Source organism: Aptenodytes forsteri, unplaced genomic scaffold, assembly GCF_000699145.1.
Source record: "Aptenodytes forsteri isolate BGI_AS27 unplaced genomic scaffold, ASM69914v1 Scaffold33, whole genome shotgun sequence".
Classification (NCBI taxonomy): domain Eukaryota; kingdom Metazoa; phylum Chordata; class Aves; order Sphenisciformes; family Spheniscidae; genus Aptenodytes; species Aptenodytes forsteri.
The window spans coordinates 1,181,607-1,203,661 of record NW_008795037.1 but is presented as its reverse complement, the minus strand read 5'-3'; the positions used below and the strand labels follow the sequence as shown (position 1 = coordinate 1,203,661).

Sequence of the window (22,055 nt, the reverse complement as noted above, 5' to 3'; positions counted from 1 at the left end):
GGTGGGTAGAAGTCAGTTGGTTGGAGGTTTTTACAGTAATAGGGCTGTCAGGAACTTGATCTATTTCAACATGAAACCCTGAAAACAAATCAGTAATGACAATAAATCAAATCATTATCAAACTGGAAGGGTGTTTCTGCAAGAAGGTTAATTTTGCTCACTGGAGTGGGTGATAACACTGAAATAAAGGAAATTGAATCTTTGGCATTAACCTTGGAAGAAAGAAAAAAAAAATTCCAAAAAGGATTAGCTACGGAGAATGAGGAAGGGGAGGAAAGAGGAGTAGCAAGGATCTGTAGAGGGTACAGAAAAGGTATTTAATTGCAAAAGGGTAGATGTACTTGCAGTTAAATGTAATACAGGTGATTTGAAAAGTTTTTGGTTTTGTGATGACTGGAATGTACTGCTAAAGCGGAAGCATGAATCTTGTGTGCTAGAAAAAAAGACTGCTAGTATCTACCTCCAGTGCTGAAATGCTATATTTTCTCTATGAAAAAAATATGGAAGATGGAACACTTAAATTCTAATTTTAAAGCATGCTCACTGATCCTGTAAATCTCAGTCAGTAGCACCTGGCCTCTTCAAAGAAGTGCTTATTCAAATGCATCTGTCTCTTCCTAAATGTGAAAAAATAATTAATTTCTGTAGATGGCAAAGTAAATGCAGATATTGTGGAATATGATAACACTCCAGCACAGACAATTTGTAGATTGCCTTATCTAAAGAACTAAATAGAACAATCTAATAGGTAAATGATGTTTTAAACTTGATTCAGGTTTGTGGTTCCTAAGCTACGTATAGCTTAGCCTAACCTATTTAGTATAGAATTGGACAACTATGTAGCTGATACACACAACATGTCTTGACTGTTCATCTGTAACAGGGATACTGTTCAGTTGGGGGGGTTGTTTTGGGGTTTTTTGAAGAACAAAAAGACATTTTTTGCAACCTTATAGGACAAATCAGGTTTTCTTTACCATGACAGTTAAGTATTTTTGTGTAGAGAACTGCTCTTGAACAATGTCGTTGCTATGCCAGATATCAGATATTCAGATTCACAGAGTATCAGAATTATACCTTGGTGCCTCAAAATATTTTAGGAAAAGCTGTAATGGTAAATACATTTGAACTGCAGAAGGCTTTTATTACCTGATGTCTCCATTACAGACAACACCCTAAAAGAATAAGCTATCTTTTTAGGCAGATTATTGTGCTAAAACTCTGAAAAGAAATAGTTTAGGTACTTTGAAACACCGTTTCCAAGGGATTTGTTGCTCATGGTTGCCAGACTTTCAAGACTGGTTTAGACAAGGCTATATTGTGAGCTCAGCACTTACTTCTAGTAATGTGCTCTAGAATTCTCTACCAGAGAATGCAACTAGAAGCATATGTTGACTTGGAGGAGAATTGTGTGGTTGCAGAAGGTGTCCTGGTTTCGGCAGGGATAGAGTTAATTTCCTTCTTAGTAGCTGGTACAGTGCTGTGTTTTGGATTTAGGAGGAGAACAATGTTGATAACACACCAATGTTTTAGTTGTTGCTACGTAGTGTTTACACTAGTCAAGGACTTCTCAGCTTCCCATGCTCTACTGACTGAGAGGGCGGGGGGGGCACAGCCAGGACAGCTGACCCCAGCTGACCAAAGGGATATCCCACACCATACGACGTCATGCTCAGCATATAAAGCTGGGGGAAGAAGGAGGAAGGGGGGGATGTTCGGAGCGATGGCATTTGTCTTCCCAAGTCACCGTTACGTGTGATGGAGCCCTGCTTTCCTGGAGATGGCTGAACACCTGCCTGCCCATGGGAAGGAGTGAAGGAATTCCTTGTTTTGCTTTGCTTGTGTGCGTAGCTTTTGCTTTACTTATTAAACTGTCTTTATCTCAACCCATGACTTTTCTCACTCTTCCCCTTCCGATTCTCTCCCTATCCCACTGGAGGGGAGTGAGCGAGCGGCTGCGGGGTGCTTAGTTGCCGGCTGAGGTTAAACCACAACAGAAGGGAATCAAATTCATGCTGCATCCTTCCTAGATTATTGCATTTATGCAGTCTCTACCGTTTACCCATTTGCCCTGAACCTACATGACATAGGTGACTGCTCAAGTGAGCAAAGAGCTTTTAAAGGCCGCCTCATCCAGGAGCTTTAATCCTAGACTGCACTTTTCCCTCCTTCTTCCTCAAGTCCTGAAAGTCTCTGACAGTAAAAGCTCTTACTGTCCTCTCTACCTCTTGATTCTTCCCTCCTTGTCAGTACAGTACATCCCTAGCCTCCGGCCATGTCCCTCTAACCTGCCTGATAGGTGGGCAGACAGCAGCGCACCCTGTGTGTATCTACGCTGCCTATGGGGCACTGTAAAGGAAGAACCAGCATTTGGTTTGGCGTGATCCATTATGCTTCTAGGACTCCATGTCCACATCACATGTTTATCAGTAACACAATTCATGCTAGTTACCAGCCTTAAGCATGCGCAGCACACCTGTACCTAGTAGATGATAAAAAGATTTCTCCAGAGATTGCCTTGCTGCCCATGCACAGAGAGCAAACTGTGAGCAGACTTTGTATCCGCTCTGCAACTGGGAAACTCTGGATGGCAGCCAGTGTGCTGTATGTCTGCTGCCAGGTAAGAAACTGTCTCAGGAGCACCACTAATACACTCAAGTGCATGCTTTATTATTTCACGTATGGATATGAGGCCAGCTGCAATCTAAAACAGAACCCTTCAACTCACTGCATTGCTAATGGAGACTCACTGTGTCTATGCCAGAGCTACACACAGTCTGGTTAGCCAGCTCGTCACTGCCTACTCAGCCACTCAGTGAGCCAGGCAGAACATTCTGCCTGTTGGCTGCTGGCAGGACAGGGTGACCTGGAGGCAGCACACTTGCCATTGCTCATTTGCTGTACAGAATGCATCTAACCCCACTACACTATTTTTGGTTTTAAAGCCCTAATATGATAGGGATCAAGCTTTGAAAAATCCTACAGTTCACTGTATTAGCTGTAGGGAAGCTTCAAGTGGACTATTACAAGGACTGCCCCTCCTCCACTTTACACTGTTGCCTGGCAAATTTGAGATTAGCTGTGTACCCATTTTTGGCACAATGATTTAAAGCAGGCTTCCTAGAAATGTAAAATTGAAGTATACAAGTTTTGCTGCATCATCTTATATAAACCATTTTTGCAGTGTAGCAATAACCTCTGTTAAGTATGTATGTTCCCCTGCAATACCAGTAGTAAGAACAACAGTAGATACTTTACTGACCCAATCCGTATCTTCAGCATGCCACTGAAAAGTTCAGGTGAATTTGAGATGATCCAGCCAATATGTATGACAAGTTCCTGCTGAACTACGGCTTCTCTTTGATCTTGTAAATGACATTTTTCATAGATGATGTTCTTAATCACTCCTGGGGATAACGGATTAGAAATAACTTCTTCCTCTTGGCCAAAAGCTCCAAGTGTCACCTATGGTATATTGAAAACAATTCAGAAGATATGGACAGGAATAAAACCACCATAGAAGCAATTCAGAAATGAAGCTTCATGAACTCTGCTTTTCTTGTTAAAATTTCACAGTACAAAAATAATTTTATCTCCATGACTGATGCTTGTTAATACTGTTAGTTGGATGCTATTAAAATAACAAAATTCACTAAAGACCACAGTAAAGATGAAATGTACTTTTATTTTCATTTGGAAAAATGTAAGACCACTGCTTTGGTTTCAAGACTGGCTGTGTAATCACGACTGTACGCTATGTTTAGATAGTCCTTCATTTCTGACATTTCAGCTGTGGAGCTCACTTAAAATTCAGAATTAAATTAATAGGGTTTTTTTCTTATTTCTAATAGCATCCTAAAAGTTACAGCCTTCATTTGAAGAAAATATATTGCTGGTTCTGGATTGTTTAACCACAAAAAAAGGAATTTTGTTAAAACTCTGATTTGCTTTTAATCTGCTGTCAGTAAAACACAGCAACAGTAATTTTTCTCCTATAATAAAGATCATTATTATAAATGGATCAATGAAGGCAAGTTAGGTTAAAAAGATGAGAATCAAGAGCTACAAATCATGCTGCATGCGGGTGCAGCTTCCTTTATAGTTATGTACCACCAGAAGCACATACCCAGTCTGGAGCAAGACAACGACAAATCTGTCATAATAGCACTGCATACAGGTAAGTGTACGCATACACATATTTTAATACCAAAATACATAATATCCAATTCCTACTCTTTGGAAACAGCTCTTCATGAACTTAATTAGAATTATTGTGCTGGGGGAAAAAAAAAAGTTCTCCTTAGGAAAGGTAGAAACACTGATGAGTAAACTTTGTTTGGAACAGAAAACTCAAATCCTGAAAGACTTTTTGCTCAACTGCCACCCATCCGTTATCTTAGGCTCAATTACAGAGAGAGTGGCTACATCTTCATTAAGTAAGTCTTAAAAAGAAGCTTTATTACTTGACTCCATCTACTTTTGTGAAATAAGAGGGCATATATATATATAAAATCGAAGGAGTTATGTAAATCATGCCTCTTCCCTTCTTATCTAGACACTGAACTGTCTTTTCAGTATTGTTCTGTCATTAAATAAATTTATTAGGCCATAGTATATGCAAGTATTCAATATATCTTTATTTTCTCTGGATTTTTCTTCTTCAGTAACGATTTTTTTAAGCCATTGGGTACTTTTAAGAGAAGCGTCAGAGGCCTCCAAAATTAAAAAGCCCATTTATTTAGTTTCTCTGTTGTCATTCCTTAATACATTTCTGAGTAGTAAAGACTCAGCTGCTTGCCCTGAACTAAAACATTAGTAATAGATGGTGCAAGGCTGTCCACTAGTTTACCTAAAAGACTTGCTGCGAAGCGCACAACAGACCTGAGGGCAGAAAACAGAGCAATCCCACTACATATCAAAAGCTAGTTTAATGAATTCATATATAAGTTTGAAGTCTGCCACAGCAGAGATCTCAAAACTAGCTCAGTAAATACATACATTATTTGTAAAGCAGAATTTGGTTTATATTTTATGTAATCTTCTATGGATTTTCATTTTTTAGTCTAGATATAGCTTAATGGATCAAAAATAAATTCAGTTAGAACTCATTAAACTACCAACTCCATAAAAAGCTTGTTGTTCTTTTCTCAGCAGCATCTTGAAAACAGACAGGTAAGAGATGCCAGCTTCTCTTTTGTGACATTTTCATAATTTTGCAAGATAAGCTTGGTAATTTTTTTTAGTCTATTTAAGGAAGAGTTAGAAAGATTTTGCAAGAGAAAGTACAACATGTAACACCAAGGCTTTGTTTTGTTTTCCATGCTGAGGTAGTATTTTGCATGGGTAGCATGAAAAGAAGAGACTTGTGTAAACTGCTAGGTTAAGAACTAGCTGTAACTTCTAAGAAAAACATTTTTTCATATATACAGTTGATGGTTAAAGATGTAAATGCTTTTAATAATAATTTCCTGACAAAATGCAAACCTAATAGACCCGTATTTGAGCTTTTCTAGCACAGGCTTTTAGGCTACTAAGAATCATTTATCCACAGAGACAATGAACGAGTTGTAATATTGTATAGTGTTAGTAAAAAATTCCAACAGTTGATGCTGATTCCTGTGAAAACTGCTACACACTTAAGATCAAGAGCAAAGCATTTCAGAAATGCATTAGCTGATACTATCAAAATACAAATAAGCAAAACAAAAAAAAAGACTTTCACGGAGCTCCATTTCAGACCTCTGGGGCACTTTACCTGTTTCCCATGTACCAGTAAAGTAGTAATATGTGGGGCTATAGAAGAAGAAAATTTCTGTGCAAATGCAGCACTGTAGCGCAACACCAACCTATATGTATGTCACATGGCAACCATGGAAGAGAAATGAAAAACAGTTTACATATTTTGTTTCTAAAAGTACTTGTGATTATTATTCTTTACAAAAAATAGCACCCAAGGTATTTTGGTTCTCCCTTATTATTGGCAAAGGCCCAGTTAACTGTATGACCAGACTAAAATGAAAAACGAGAAACAAATTTTATATTTACAGACTCATCTGCTAGGAAAAGTTACAAAGTGAGAGAACAGAATTCAGGACAGGCTCAACTCATTTCTTCGATAAAAAGAAATGAAATTTCTACTGAGCTTCAGGGCAAAGAAATTAATAACATGTAAATACCAACCTACTTGCTGAAACCTTTTAAAGTTATTGTGACAAAGTCAAGCTCCAAGCAAATTATATCAGGGCAATAAATAAACTGTGTAAGGGTATGAACTTAACTGACTTGTATTTGATCACCAGTCTTACTACAGAAAGCTACTGAAAATATTTTATCGTGCCCTGTAAGAAATAAAAATATTAGTATTCTTTTCTCATTATTTGAATTTAACGGGAACCGTACATCGCCAGTAGCACTCATAGCAAAACCAGCTTATTACTCTTCTATATTTTAAAAGACAACAGTAAGAAAATACTTAATTTTTTTTTAAAGCATTATTGACTAGATCTTAAGCTGCAATGAACCAATACAATTTTGTCAGTAAAGCCGCCCTTTTTTCTTTCCTCCTTCAAGTACGTAAGGATCTGGCTTTACTCGCTATAAACACACTAGGAAAAAAAAAAATTGGTGTAAAACAAAAGGAACGTGATATATGTATACAAACCAGAGCTTTTTGCTGCCAGCTCGTCTATAGATTCTTTCAATATGCTCAGCAACAGTACCTAAATGCATTTAAAAAGAAAAACCACAAACAAAACACAAACAAAAAAGATGCACAGGTTTTCATTTAATAGTAATAAGGTAAATTTGATGAGATCAGTTAATTCTGAATCAGCTTTAGTAAAGCACTTACCTATTGTGCTCAACATCTAAAAATTTAGATGCAATCAAGTCCCCTGTCATCCAGTTGAATGTTGTTACGCAAGAAGCCAAACCAGATTTCAGCAAAATTTGCTGCGCATGCTATAGAGAAACTTACGATATCACCTATTGTTGCAATATATTGGGGAAAATTAACCTACGTACAGATTTGGCCTATAAAGGTACATGCCCATCATAAGGTACATCCTCAAACTGCAGATTATGTTTTGGGTACGGGATGTAGATACTCTCTCCACTGTCTTGCCTCTTTGTTGAGCTAAAACCTACAGGAAGCAACAGGGAAGTCTTGTGCTTGACAGTGTAGTTCATTGAAGTGATGTTAGGTTTGGACAAAGTTTGCAACAGCTGATACCCAAGACACAGGTTGTTTTCAGCTTTGTATATGAACAACAGATCACCTGGTTAATCATGTGGAACGTGAGACTTTCATTTTATAGGAAGTTGGGAGAGTGCCAAAGAGAGGATCTTTCACTGCTTTGTGGCTCTGCCCTGAATAACCACAATAAGGTGCCCACAAAGATACCTCAGTGACTGTGTGTGCTAGCTTTGGTAATCAGGCGTGTTACAGCACTACTCTAGTGAAGCTATTTATCACTGTTGCAAAGTACAGCAGGGGATATTGGACAGATATATAAGACATTGTATTACTGATTTACTACTCTTCCTCTCCAAGCTGATTTTCTGTGTGCCAAAACCAAAGAGAACATTTTGTGCAGTGTTATGTATTAAACTAGCATCATGCTGTACAGACATGACCTAAAAAAGAGAGGGCAGGAAACGAGAAGGGCACTGCTTCTAAGTCAAAGTAGGTAGGTCCAGGATTCAGAGAAGGCATGAAGTACATTAATCAGAACACTAGATACCATTCTTTTGTCAGCCCATAGTTGATCTTAGTGCATCAACTTGGTATACTGACATCCCTTCAACTGTGCAGGGGTCAAGTGGGGACCATTATGTTAAAGGTAAAAATGGTGACGAACACTCTGTTATTTAGACTTCATTTAGCTTCTAGATTTTAAATTCTCAGATGGAATGGTAGTGTTTTTCATGCCAGGCACTTACTGGTGAACAGTAAGTTCATCTGTAACAACAACAGTAGCGGAAGTTGACTCACAAAATCATAGCCTGTGCCTGTCAGCTGGAACATCCAAGGTTCTTCAGCTTTTATTTTTAGATTTGTTGTATTGATTGTGTGATTATTTAATGTCAGTCTCGGTAATCTCCAGTCGTAGGAGGACAGGAACTTTTAGTCAGTGACTCAGACTGTTTAATGCAAGGTGCATATTAAAAAGGTTATCATCATCTACAACTTCATATGGGATGGCACAAAAAGGTCTATAGAAGTTAGCTCTGAACAGTCAGAGGCACAACAGTACTTCTTTGACCTAAATGGTTTCAAGAGAGTTTTTAAGTTCATCATCATGATCTAATGGTCAAAAGCGGCTATGCTGGTTGCTTACAGAGGTTAGGAAGTCTGCCTCAAGTTGTTTCCAGAGCAAAGAAGGGGACAGCCTACAAAGGACTATAGAAAGCTACTGAGGCTCTCAAAGCCCAACAACAGTACAGATAACAGTGGCAAAAAAGCCTGCTTCAAAGGCTACGCGTGCCTAATGCTCAGATTCCAACCATGACTTTGGATTCACATTGTATTTCAACAATGCACTGTGTATCAGCCAATGAATTTTATTCCACTTTACATTGTTTTCTATGACATTTTTAATATAGCAATATGGATATAATGTATATTTATGTCAAAATGACAGCTCTTCGTCACAAGAACCAGCTGTCCTGTATCAAAATTATGAAGCGGGGCTCTATAACATGAGGTGGTGAGTTACACTGCTTGATGAATAACTAAGAGAATATTATCTGATCTTAACATTCCTCTTTTTCTGGGGCGTATTCATATATACAAAGGCAGCTAATAAGCAGTCTTTGGAAAAAAAAACACACCAAACCTTGCAGCACAAAAGCCACAAGCCTTAGTAGCCTCTGCTGAATTATTTTACATTAATTTAAATCCTGTGCTCTAATACAAAGCCATAATACAAAATTAGAGTAGAGTAAGATTGACAGATATATTGAATTAGCCTGATTACATACAAGTAAAATAAAAATTCAGTATAAAGCCTCACACATTTCAGACTAAATGTTACAGACACGCAAACTTGTCTTTAGTTTCAGTTTTCTATACAAGGTTAAATCCCCTGTTTTTTATATCTATGTGTTCAAAATTACAACCAGATAGAGCACCTGCCTACAAACAATCTAAAAGAGTTCATATATTTAACAGCTCATTCCCCACCGCACTATGAATTTGCATGTCCCATTTAATGCAAAAATTGCTTTAAATGGCAAAGGAAATAGCTACACAACTGCCTGCATGCATGGCCATTATTCATGTTCATTACAACTAAACATACAGCTGCTTCCTGAAATACTCAGAATAGTCAAATGAAAAAAGCTCTTACCTTCCTTGGTGATAAAATTCGGTCCTTCCCTTTTAAGCAATATACTCGAGAGTAACGCTTGACTTGCTAGGCAATTGCAGTCCTTAAAAAAAACAGGAACAACATAACCACAAATTGCCTTCAGATATTCAGTGAAGCAGAACCAGAAGAGCTATTAGAAATGTCATGTGAAACCAAAGGGCCTTTTTTTTTAATTAAAAAAAAAAGTCTACAAATTTCGTTTTTAAGGGGACTTCACAACTATTTCATACCCTATGTATGCCGTGTCCTTGTCACTGCTGCTTGCAGAGGCTTCTCCGTGGTTCAAGTTACGTTGTAATAAATTGGCCTCAGAAGTGTTTCCTGATTTTCTGTTCCTGGGTCCTGTCATTTACAGCAGAAACGCTTGTAATGACATAGGGAACCAAGCAGGATACTTTGTGTGTTCCTATTGAGCACTGGATCTAGAAACAGTCACTGGTAGTTTTCCTCTAGATACAGGAAAAATGCCAGATCTTAATGTCTCATTAAGAAGTTACCAGTCTATCAGAGTGAATACCAACTGTTGAAGGCTTTTGCATTTTAGTCTAGCAATAAAATATCTATTCATAAGACACATGACAAACGGATCCCCTTTTAGATGGTCATTTATTACCAGAAGAAGATTTGGGTAGCTGGGACAAATGGAAGCCAACAGTTACAGCACGAAGGGCCAGAAAGTTCTGTGATGTTAAGATAAAGGACTGTCAAGAGGAAGATTCCTCAAGTACGAAGAGAAACATCAGGCATTTTATGTTACTAGCTACTTGATTAACATTGAACTATGACACTAATCATGTTGATCTAAGTAGGCTGCTGTTAAAAAGAATACCAGCACATAATTTCTCATTTCATGAGAATGAAGTTACACTGTATTTTTATCAAGTTTTCTTACATTAAGTTTCTGCAGGATCTCATATGTTGACTTGTTTTTCCAGTCATTAATATTTACATCTGGTTGCTGCTCAAGTTCAGAAGCATTTGGAGTACTAGACTGTCTCTTGACTTTTAAATGTTTTGGAAGATCCAACTCCTCCAAACTCTTAAATACAGGAGCCCTGAAAAATAATATTTCATTTCTTCATAGTTCAGAAAATATTTTAATTATCAAGTACTTCATCATTATTATTTACACACAGCCTTACTCTTCTGTTTCAGTGATTCTTAGGAAGTCAAGTTGTTCAACAACTGCTCCAGATATTAATGTCTGCAATGAAAAATTGAAAAAATGAAAAAAGATGCAGAAACGTACATAACTATATAGTCGTCTTTTGATCTCAATATGTTGCTGGTGGTTTCCACTGAGAAAGTAGTTTCTTTATCTACAGTGCCAAATATCTTTGCACTTTCAGAGTATCTTTCCTCTTTCTTATGATCTCACGTAAGACAGCAGAAGTCTCTCGGGGCTGCTGTCTCTTTTTTGCTGGCATTCTGCTGTTCTTTTGCCTACAGTGTACAGCTTAATCAAGCAATGTCCAGCCCCCCTCCCCAAAACGGGTCTGATGAAAACACCCAAGATAAGGATTTGCATTCCTCAGAGTCCTGCATGACACCCGTGTTCTGGATCGTAATGCTCATTGTTTCAGGGATCACTGAAGGATGGGTAGTTTTCCCATCAGTCTCAGTGATGTTACAGGAAAACGCAACATAATAGCATTTCCTACTCTGTAGGAATGTAGTAACGTTCCTGCTTTTAGATTAATTGAAACAGCAAAGATGTTAAAACTAGATCTTAGTTCTTGTAAGAATTTTAATATCTGTGAAGCACCTTTTTTTTTTTCCCCTCATTGATTATCTAATCAAAAGAAATCCCTCAATGCCTGACATCGTGGGTTTATCCTTTGGTGGTAATTTCACAAGATTGCCGAACATAAAAAAAACCCTTCTCCCTTCTGAAAATCCTCTATGAAGATTATCACTTTCAAAAGACTCATCAAAAGGAATTGAAGTAAGCCCATGTTTATTTTAACAATAATATAAGCTAAGACAAAAACTGTACCAAATGTCTTGGGTCTTGACTCCTTAATTTTATGATACTAAATAAAATACTTAGAAGTCACATGAAAAACAAAAGTAGTAAGAATACATGTACCAGAACTAGGAGGTAAGAACACAGCATTCAGGAAGAACATCATACCTGTACTCTGTCAACATGAACTTTCACTCCTCCAACAATTCCCTTTCTAAAGGCTGCCAACATATCTAATATTGGATTGAATCTGCTCCCTCTGAAATTTGAAACAGAACTCCATTAATCTTGCAATTAGGTAAATACCACACTGCAAATGATGCTTTTCTCTCTCTCTACCTTATATTGTCTTCACGGATAAGTACAACAAACAGGGGACGACCATGCATTTTCCAATACTGCTTAATGAACTGCAGTGCATTCTACGTAAGAAATAATACGTTAGTCACAGGAAAAAAATACACAAGCACAACGTACCAGAATACACAGTGCAAGATACTAGAAGAGCTATCATAAAACAACAGCGCTGAAACACCCAACAGATTAAAAAACCCTTAGTTAATAAGCCACTGACAGATTTCTTCAACGAATATAAGCTGCTTTCACGCCCTGCTATTTCACAACTTTTCTGGAAATACTCCTAGCGCATACATTGATCACAGACTAAACCACTAGTCAGAGTGCGGTGTACTGAACTACACGTAATGACCTAGTAAGTAGGCATGGGAATCCAGGGCTCGAATTGTAGCCACTAGCATGGAATAACCAGTGCCGCCACCTACACACCACAGGTAGCTGCTCAAGCACAGGGGACTTGACAGGTAAGCTTTGCACTGCTGCCTGCCTTAAAAGTTAGGGAAGGAAGGCCATTTTTAATATTTGTGCAAAGTCAAGTAATATTTCCTGCAGGTGAGGCTTTCGTATTTCCCCTAAACAGACCAGTTTCCCAAAGAAACAAATGGGACTGTGCTGCGCTACACCATTCCCCATCACTTTTGGGTGAGTTTTTTTTGTCAGATAGAGATACTCGCTAGAACTCGTACTGGGCTGATAGGATATTCATCTTAATACACTTTCCAGCATAAACTGCGAGTTTGTTTTTGTATTAGAAGAACACACACTATACAGTGTTCCCCTCTCAGTCTTCTATTTTGTCAAACTTCACAGTTTATTCTTCTACAGACTCTGTTTTTGTCAGTTTCTCAATGAAAAAGTTACAGATAAATACCTTAATGTCATCAATCAACATCATAACATCCTGGGACATGTAGAAATCACTTAGATCAAAAATGATCGAGTAGCAAACTACAGTCTTTCCTAGTATTCGATAAATCTGTTGAGAGAGAAAGCTTCCATTAATCTTTTCTTTAAAATATCTGAAGCACTGAAGTAGCTGAAAAGCAAAAAAGGTATTTTGAAACTATCAAAGTAATAACCAATGTAGAACAGTTGAATTAAAACAAATATTTAAGATAAAACCTACAAATCTAATTTTAGGTACTCTGTTTTTTATTAGGTATGCAGATCTAGATTCCATTTCAGTTAAAGCAGTTCACTTCATCACCATTCAGCCTATTTTGGCCAAGTATTACTGTAATTGGATGTCTAGGAAACATATGACAGTTTAATAGTAAAACAGAGCACACACATTCATAATAGCAAAATACATTACGAGCACTTTAAAATAAGATATATGCATAAAATAAAATTACATTTCAATCCTATTTAAAATCATTCCGAGACTAATTCAATGTTTATCTGAAATATACATCAATAACAACAATATAAAAATTTCTTGCAACAACCTTTGATGTTCCAAGGCATCCTATAGGCCTGTCCGGTCTTCCAGATAATCCCAGTTTGTCATTGACTCCCAAATGGAAGTAAGCCTGTGAGAAAGAACCATGAAAACTGAGGGAAACCTAGATACAAGCCTTTCTTGTGCTCCTACTGGGTCTCACATAGAAAGCTGTGTGCGTTCTGCTTTAATCAGAAAACACGATTCATAAAATGTGGTCATTATTTCTATTGGGTTTTTCCCTTTTTTTTTCCCAAACATACATCTATATAACAGCAATCAATGAAGTAAGAGAACACTGGATTTGGTAAATGTACAGTTCAAAGACCAAATTTAAATCTTTTGATAACAACAGGTATCTTTACAGCAAGGAAAAATCAACCAGGTAATGGAAGCAAGAAACACAAGCTGCGAGAAGACAAGACGCAAGCAGTCTGCTCCCTGACAGTCAGTCAGTCATTCCAGTGCAACGCACGTCACTTCTGGCAGGCCAGTGCTGCGCTGTGGATACGGCGTGACAGTTTCCCTTCCCTCCTTCTAATAATAATTCTGCGAGGACGAAGGATTTTCACCTTACTTATGAAGGTGAAAATGCAGTGAATAGTGGTTTACATTAAAAGAGAGATGTCTTCATTAAGGGTAAGCAGGAGTGCTGGGTAGGATCCCGATGCTATGATTAGGACACATGGGTGCAACTTTGGGCATGGGCAAAGCACCAGAGTCCTGCCTATCTGCATAGTTTCCAAATTCAACTAAAACTTGTTGTTTCCTGTATTAGGTCTTATTTTTACCTTCTTACTCCTATTATTTTTCTAGCCTATATAATTAAAATATTTTTTAGATCTTCAAATTGCTCATTGAAATAATTTTTTTAAAGGACCATTTTTTAAAGGATCATTTACATTTATTGTCTGGCCAATTTTGCCTTCTGTAATGCTTTTCCGATGTGGATACAAAGGCAAAACAGTAATACAGGAACTCTTTAAAGATCTTTATTCTAATTTTAGCAAAGGCCTGCAAAATTAACGCATCAACAACACAAGCAAGAGAGAATTATCTCATTATTCATTGCTTGATTCTTATTTGAGTTGAATTACGTATGCCTAGTATTACTTCAACTGGTATAATTTTGTTTCACTTGCATATTAAAGAAATAATCGTCATTTATTACAGTGTATGAGAATAAAACCATAAAAACCCACTAAGCTGTGAGCAAGACAGTATAAAAGTATCAGTTAAACCAGACTGAAAGGTGTCATTTTTTCCTTATTTGTGCTGTTTTAGGTAAGGAACCCACTATTACTAAAACGTCAGAACATTTTCCTAAGCTCAATCTTTCTTTATGTTATAGGAAGATAATTCAGAAGCAAATGAAAGTGAACATTTGAACAAACATTACACTCCACAGCTTTTTACTGCTGTCAGCTTGGGGCCTTCCTGTATTGCCTGTGTTTCTGCATTAATACCAAGAACTATTTAAAAAAGAAAATAAACAAAATTACCTACATCACCTGTTTGTCCAGGCTAAGTAGCCGTATTCAAGTGGGAAAGGAATGGAGACATCAAAACATTGACAGCTTTAAACAACCCGTCTATACATAACAAAGCCAAAAGAATGTTGAACCCCTTTTTGTAGTAAATAATGGAGACTAGAAGAATGGCAGTAGACATTGTAATTTAACACTAAAAGGACCTTCATTTTGCTAGAACAAAATTGCTATTTTATGTCTTAGAACGTAAGACATAAAATGCTTTCTTAACAAAAAAAGAACTCCAGGAGTACTGTAATATTGTCTCTTCCCTTGAAAACTCCTTCTTTAGCTTGAGGCCTCCTGTTGTTCTACGGTCTACTAAAGCAATGTCATCTTCCAGTAATAGCCTTCCATCGTGATCTGTTACAATCAAACCCAGTTCTGATTCAGCACCAGAGTAACTGAACAAGAGTACAGTTTCATGCAAGTCCAGCTGCTGCAAGCGGGCTTTCTTTTGATTAAAATGCCCTTCAGTTCTGGAATATCAGAGCTGCTAATAGCAAGAAACAGCTGCGAAAGCAGACTGGACTGTTGGGTTCATCTGAGAGTGAATCAAACTAGAGTGGTCTTTCACACCATCTGTTTCTGTGTTCTTTTATGTTATCAGTCTGTGCCTATGGAGTATTCTGCGATTCTCCTGTACTATACTTCCACTACATATATACTTTTTCTCTATATATTGCGTGCATCGTCTCCCATTTTCTTGTTTTCCTCTTCCTCCTCTTTTCAGTCCCCGCCCTAGACTTTGTGGATCTGTTTACATGACCCCAGTCCTACTTTCAATCCCTAATTTTCCTGAACCACCGTCTTCCCCTCATCCCTTTGTTTCTTTTTACACTACTTTTTTGGACACAAGCCCGTTGATAAGTCTAGAGGTTTAAACTGTTCTCGTGTGCCACTAGAGCAGTTCAGAAGTTTCTAATTAAACACTACTGGGAGCTGACAGCATCGGAATAGCGAATCTTGACATCCCTGTTCTCTATGGATCAACCCTCTTTTCCCAAAACTACAGATAATTGTTCCAGCCGTAGCTTCCCCTCCCCACAAAGGATGACAAATATTACCAGGGTTTTTTTGTTCGTTTGCTTTTTGGTGTGTATTGGTTTTTTGCATAAGCCCACAGATCAAACCTCAGTTCTCCTAATGCCCCAAACACTTTCATTACTTCAGCTGCACAGCTATTCAGCTTTACAGCTACAGCGTAGCCTTTTCTGGAAGCCCTCCAGGAAGACGGTTTGCATCACGCGATTTAATATTTTCATGACTTTCTTTTGAAAAGTAAATTTTGATGAGGCAGATGTACCTACCCATCATAAGTATAAAGCAAATGTCAGAATTGCCAGATGTCTCGCCAGCTTTTGAAAAATAAATCCTAATACAGAAGTTGTCATAGCTTATATAGGAAATTAATTGATAATAATAAAACTTAATGAAGGTCTCATCTTTTTGTCAGGGAGACCAAAGAAATGATGGATGACTGAGACATGATATATACTTCTATTGTAAATTTATGGAGTATCTATTTATTAAACCAAAATTTCACATACAGAATTTCAGGACAAACACAGTCAGTGAGAATCCATTTTGAAATACATTATCAAGAAAACTAGTGAGCAAAAATGGGCTGAGAAATGAACAAGGCTGAATGTAAACAAGGGTATTTCTTCTCTCTCTGTTTAAGTATTTCTCAGGTGTTAGTGGCAGTCATTAGTTGGGGTAAGCGTTTTCTGAATTAGCTAGCAAGGTTTTGGTACATCAGTTATCCTCACAAACTTATGAAGCCCAAAGTATGTTGCTACGTTCTCTATTTTCGGTTTTACTTTTTTCTGTGTCCTACAGGCTTCTGATACAGATTAATGGCATCAGCCACGTGATCCTGATTTCAGAGGGAGAGACTCGCAGAGCGATTTGTCCCACAACTGCAACAAACTAACTACATTCATTATACTTCCCCCAGACATCCAGAATTCATCACTCTTGTTTGAGACAATTTGTGTAATTCCAAGTTGGACAAACTCTTTATGTACCTGATCCACGATCAAACTCAGGTGGTGAAGTACAAAATATGTCAAGTGCACATCCGTGATTCGGGATCAGCTTACCTGCCTGACAGTTTCTGCAGCTTTATGTACAGTGGGACTATTTTCAAGGCTTTTTCAGAGGAAGGGTCGAAGTATATCAGAGAGAGAGGTAAATAGGCACCCAGTACTCATACAGATTTTTATTAGGACTTTTGACAAGTTTACCTCCAATTGCTGATCAACGCATTTATCATTCAGAGCAGCATTTGTCATAGTCTCTGACATTTAAATGTATTTCCAGGACGAACAGCAGTGGAAAGCTGGAAGCACATACTCAGTGTAGCCAAAGTGCTATATATAAAGTACTAACAATGACTGAACAAAAAAGAGGCCATGGTAGTGCTAAGAGAACACTGAAATGGACCAGTACGGCCTGTAGCTGCCATGCGTCTTTGACTGCTGGCTTCACGTGGCATTGGCAGCTACCTGAACAGAGGCATCTAGGCTGGCATCATCAGGGAGGCTCAGTACAGATAAGGGCTAAAAGGGCCAGCCTTTGAAGTGAAAGGGTACGGTACTCCACGAGGAGACTCCTTGCCTGTATAGAAAAAGGAAAACCTGAAGCCTTCACAAGGGATGAAGGGGATTCTGAAGACGTCCTTCAGGCCAGTAATTTTTGACCGTAGATTTTTAAATGTGCTGAGTTAAAGGGGTAAACCGAAAAGGGTTTAAACACTAAACCTCCTGGATATAGTCAACTCACAGGACTGCTAAAAAAACACTTACAGAAGACTGTATAATGCCTGTTACAGGGGCTACGCTATGAAATTATATGATGGTTTATGCCTACTGCCTTAATCCGTTTCTTTGACTACTGCTCATTTGCTTGTTTCTCCATCAAGTTCACTTAGTCTACTGTGCTATTAATATTGTTAAAATTTTATTAGTCATTCATTATTCTTCGAAAGTGGCTCAGGTAATAAGCCTCATCAGATAATATAGAACGTCTGAGCTTCAGTGTTTCACTGAAAGCTCTAACTAGGCAGGTATAACTGACCAGCGTCAGCGTATCTTGCAATTGAGTAACACAAAAAGGTAGATAACAAGCTTAAGGAGATACAAGTCTAATAGCTTGGTATAAATTCCTACTGTTACAAAAGAAATTTATAGACAGATAAATAATTTTAAATGCAGAATTCCTTACTTTGACAAGTTCTTTTTGAGCCCATATCTGAATTGGTTCCACCTGCTGGGGGGTCTGAGTTTGGATTCCATATGTGTTCAGAAAAACTTGTAGGCTACGAACAAAATAATGACAAATTTAATGACGAATCAGAGAACAGTCATAGTTTTAACAATTATCTTGGCAGCAGATACACGAGTAGCAGTATTGTATGCTACGCTTCCTCGAATACCGTTGGCAAATTTAAGATGTCTATTGTTCAAGACTTCCTTAATATATACATTCTTAACGAAAGTAAATACATACCGCTGACTTTCTGCTATCAGGGCCACACGTACTACCAAATCATTTTCCAAAGGGCCCTAGAAAATAATGAAAAAACATTTATTAGCATCGCTAACTAAGTATTTTGTTAGACATAGCATGAAAAGGGATAATGGCTATTTAAACAATTCACAAGTATGACAGACATCACTGCCTACACTGCTTTTTCTTACTGTGTGAACAAATTGAAAGAACAATGCAGGACTAAAACTTGTAAATCTCAAAACTATGGGAAGACTATCCTATCAATAATACTTTGCAAGATGCATTTTGGAGAATTAATAATAAATAGGTTTCTGCTAATTATTTCCACTGTTTGGTTTGGTTTGTTGTTTTCGGGTTTTTTTAAATTTTAATTTAAATTTAGAATGTATACAATCGATGTATTTCCTTTATGCCTGATATGACATAATGATACACATTTTTGTAAAGAGTGAAATAACCTGGCTATTTGGGTAACCGGTAATATTCAGTTTAAAATAATGAACTGATGATTTCAACCCTTTACTCTGAAATATTTTGACCAGACAGCAACTCTTTACAGTTGTATGAAAGATATATTACATTTTACAGGAGATAACAGCATTTCCTTGCATCGTTTATAACACAGATACTTCACGTTTGAAATAAATACTAGTATTTTACATCAGGAAACCATGCAAATAGGAATGAATTCAACGTGTTGGGTGAAATCATTGACTCAACCTCCCGGGGTCTTGCAATGGCAATTCACCTTTCTTTTCATTGGCAGCATGCATTAGTAGCTAAAAAAATGAGATGTCTGAGTTACTCCTTGTTCATTTCTTCTCTGGCATTCAATGACTCTAAAATCAAAAAACTAAGAGCAGCGCACATTTTCATTCCTGAAATGCTTTTTGTCTACTTTTGTCTAGAAACTACCAGAACATGAATGACAAAAGTTAAATACATCTTCTATCAATTGATTATATAAAAATACAGCTTTTTCTGTGAAGATAGATGGATAGACACATTGATTTAGAACAAAAAGTTCAGGGTGAACGCTTGCTTGTTCAGGCATCTGTAAGCCTTGATATCAAGTTAGATCTTACGAATTTACAGAAGAAATTCTTGATAACGTTTTCCCAAAAGTCTATCAGCACTACATTTCCACTGAAAATGTTGGAGTTTTTGCCACATGAAGTAAGTTTGCGATCAAAGTACATGCACAAAGAGACCAGGCTAAGAAGCCAGAAGTTCAAGTGACATTAAAAGATCTTCCTCCTCAGAATAAGTTGATCATGCAACCAACTGCATTTACACAGACAGTAAGAAAACTCAAACCAATTCTCTACCGTAATCAGGGCATTACATTTACAAAACAAAAAGCAAAGATCCCCCAGAAAATGAGAGCCCCCTCCAAGACTCTGTTGATTTATAGACAGCCTGTGATCTAACTTGGGAGTGGTCTTCAAGTTAAGGCTCAACTTAATTATAAACTGAGTGGAACTGTGTAACCACAGCTGTAAGCTGTACCTAAATCTGTGTATTCTGCATCTCCACTGAGGTACGTCCTTCTCCGATACCAGGACTAGTGCCTCTCATACACAGATGTACCCAATGGCATGACTCATTTGTAGCAGCCAGTAAGCGGTGGTTCTAACATGGGCCATAACTAAGCAAACGCATCTGCAGCACAACTGGCACAACACAAAATCTGTGTGAAAAATAGCTGGACTTTGAAAAAGTATTGTGGAAAAATACAACGATAATTGCTGTACAACTACAGGATTGCTGGAACATTAAACAGAAAGTTACTTTCATTGTCATTTAACATGTCAAGGCCTGGAGGATTACAAGTGGTGGTCTAGAAAATACAGATCAAGATAACAGATACAGTACTCATGAAAAAGTATGTCACTCTTTTCAATAATGATCGTGATACATAGCATTTGCTACATATTAAAAAAAAAAGTGGAAAAGCATTAATCTCCCAAATATTCCACTAAATAAATCCTATTGTTGTTAAAAGTTCCATTTTAATGTGTTCAATTTCACATTTGTCTAATAACGCAAGCTACGGTGTTGTTCACACAACATCAATCACCGTCTCCCCAAGACACTGCAACAGACACCGCCAGCCCCCCCCAGGTTCACCCTTCTGCCTCACAGTTTCACACTGGATAGTGGGCAGAAGGATCTGTTTCAGCTAGATCCTGCATGCTGTGCAAATGATAAATATACCCCAGTGTTTTCAGAAGACCAAGATAAAAGACAGATTAGTTGTTCTTCCTCTCAAAAAAGAAAAAGAAAAAAAAGAAAAAAAAATCACGTTTTTTAACAAGGTTATAAACTGTTGGAGGCAGGATAAAGGGAAAAATCCCTGGCTCCTTTCCTGGCAGGAGCAGAGAAAGCAGCTCAGTATTAGTCTTTTGCTGCACTCTCACTGGACAGATGCTATCGCTATATGCCTCTCTGCACACGTTCTCAGGAAATCTCAGAACTCTGAAAAAAAACCCGTTCATTTTGAAACATGGGCACGATACTCAAGAACACCGATTAAAATGGCACCTACTGGGCTTTCCAAGCATGTGGAGCGCGAAGAGGAAAACAGAAATAGCACACAACGGAAGAAATTGTACTTAACCCAAATAATCCACCTTGCTGCTACAAAACTACAACTGAATTGTTACAAAACACATCTGCTTCTGGAAGCATCTAAATACGGCTGAACGATGCGTGGTCAATGCTACTAACACCAGACTTCTTAAATGAAATACAATATGGACACACATGTGCCTTAAATTCTAAAATAACATTAAACAATTTTACAATTGTGTTAACTGTGGTAGACAATTGTATTAAGAGAAATGAAAGCAAGAATATGCTTATCATTAACATTACAAAACAAATCATCCAATACGATATGCCTCTCTAAACCATCAGAATTAGACATGCTCTAACCCTAAACATACTTTAGGTGGCAGAAAAATCTTAATGTATCTCAGTCTACCTACACTTACTAGTTTTAGTTCCTTCTTTACACGTTACCTACTTCCCTGAAAATAGAATAATAAGCAGTCCATCATTTTGACTATTCCCAACATCATCAACGGGCATTAACCTTAATTTCCAGTAACTTAAATGAAGTCCTCACAAACGATTACTAAGTCTACAAAGCAAAACATTAGAAGAATACAGTCATCACATGCAGTCAGAGAATTTAACAGTAACTGCAACCCTATACATATATTTCAAGTTAGCCCAGAAGATAAATTAGTCTTAACTTTGAGGATTCAGTAAGGTTACATTTTTTGTTAAACACGAAATTAAATGTAAGACGGCAATAAATCAGCTTTCCTATGCTCCAGTAAAATACAAAACAAAACCAGAAAATCCCCACCCCACCTCATTTCTCAAACGTCACCGTTACTGTAGAGGCTCTCTTATACACTAAATTCTCCCAAACCAGAATGCAACAACCGAAACTGTGTTATAATATCATCTCTCCTGGATACGGAGGCAGTAAAAAGGAATAATAAAACGAGCTCTTCTAAGGAATCCAGTTCCAAAGAGTTATCCCCACGGAAACAAAATGCCCTGCATTATCTTCTTTCAGTGAAGTAAACGGAGCACGGATTATTCCATTTTCTTTTCAACTCATGAATGGGATTTAACCTGAAACACTACTGACCATTTCGCATTACAAAGCAAATAATTAGTGCAAAGGAGAACCTCTCTCATTGCTGTCGGACTTCACTGTGTTTTGGAACAGACTAAAACTAGCAAAGAGAATCCTGCTCCAGCGCCACGCAGGCGTTTCCCCAAGGGGGAACGTACGGAGACCTCTTCCTGAAAGTGAAAAATAAATTTTGGGGGGCATTAAATTAGGAGAGAAAACT

General features: G+C 37.6%; 1 protein-coding gene across 1 annotated transcript in view; it reads right to left on the bottom strand.

Moving 5' to 3' along the window:
- The window catches only part of PHKB (phosphorylase kinase regulatory subunit beta), an 81,676-nt gene that overhangs the window by 10,517 nt on the left and 49,104 nt on the right, over positions 1 to 22,055 (bottom strand). The window contains exons 15-26 of the mRNA XM_009276706.1: positions 18,178 to 18,233; positions 17,893 to 17,986; positions 13,143 to 13,226; positions 12,566 to 12,670; positions 11,677 to 11,759; positions 11,506 to 11,596; positions 10,514 to 10,575; positions 10,264 to 10,426; positions 9,351 to 9,432; positions 6,662 to 6,719; positions 5,756 to 5,846; positions 3,263 to 3,465 (exon numbers count right to left, since the gene is read on the bottom strand). Of these exons, the coding sequence (XP_009274981.1) occupies positions 3,263 to 3,465; positions 5,756 to 5,846; positions 6,662 to 6,719; positions 9,351 to 9,432; positions 10,264 to 10,426; positions 10,514 to 10,575; positions 11,506 to 11,596; positions 11,677 to 11,759; positions 12,566 to 12,670; positions 13,143 to 13,226; positions 17,893 to 17,986; positions 18,178 to 18,233 (1,172 nt within the window). The remainder of the gene's footprint in view (positions 1 to 3,262; positions 3,466 to 5,755; positions 5,847 to 6,661; positions 6,720 to 9,350; positions 9,433 to 10,263; positions 10,427 to 10,513; positions 10,576 to 11,505; positions 11,597 to 11,676; positions 11,760 to 12,565; positions 12,671 to 13,142; positions 13,227 to 17,892; positions 17,987 to 18,177; positions 18,234 to 22,055) is intronic.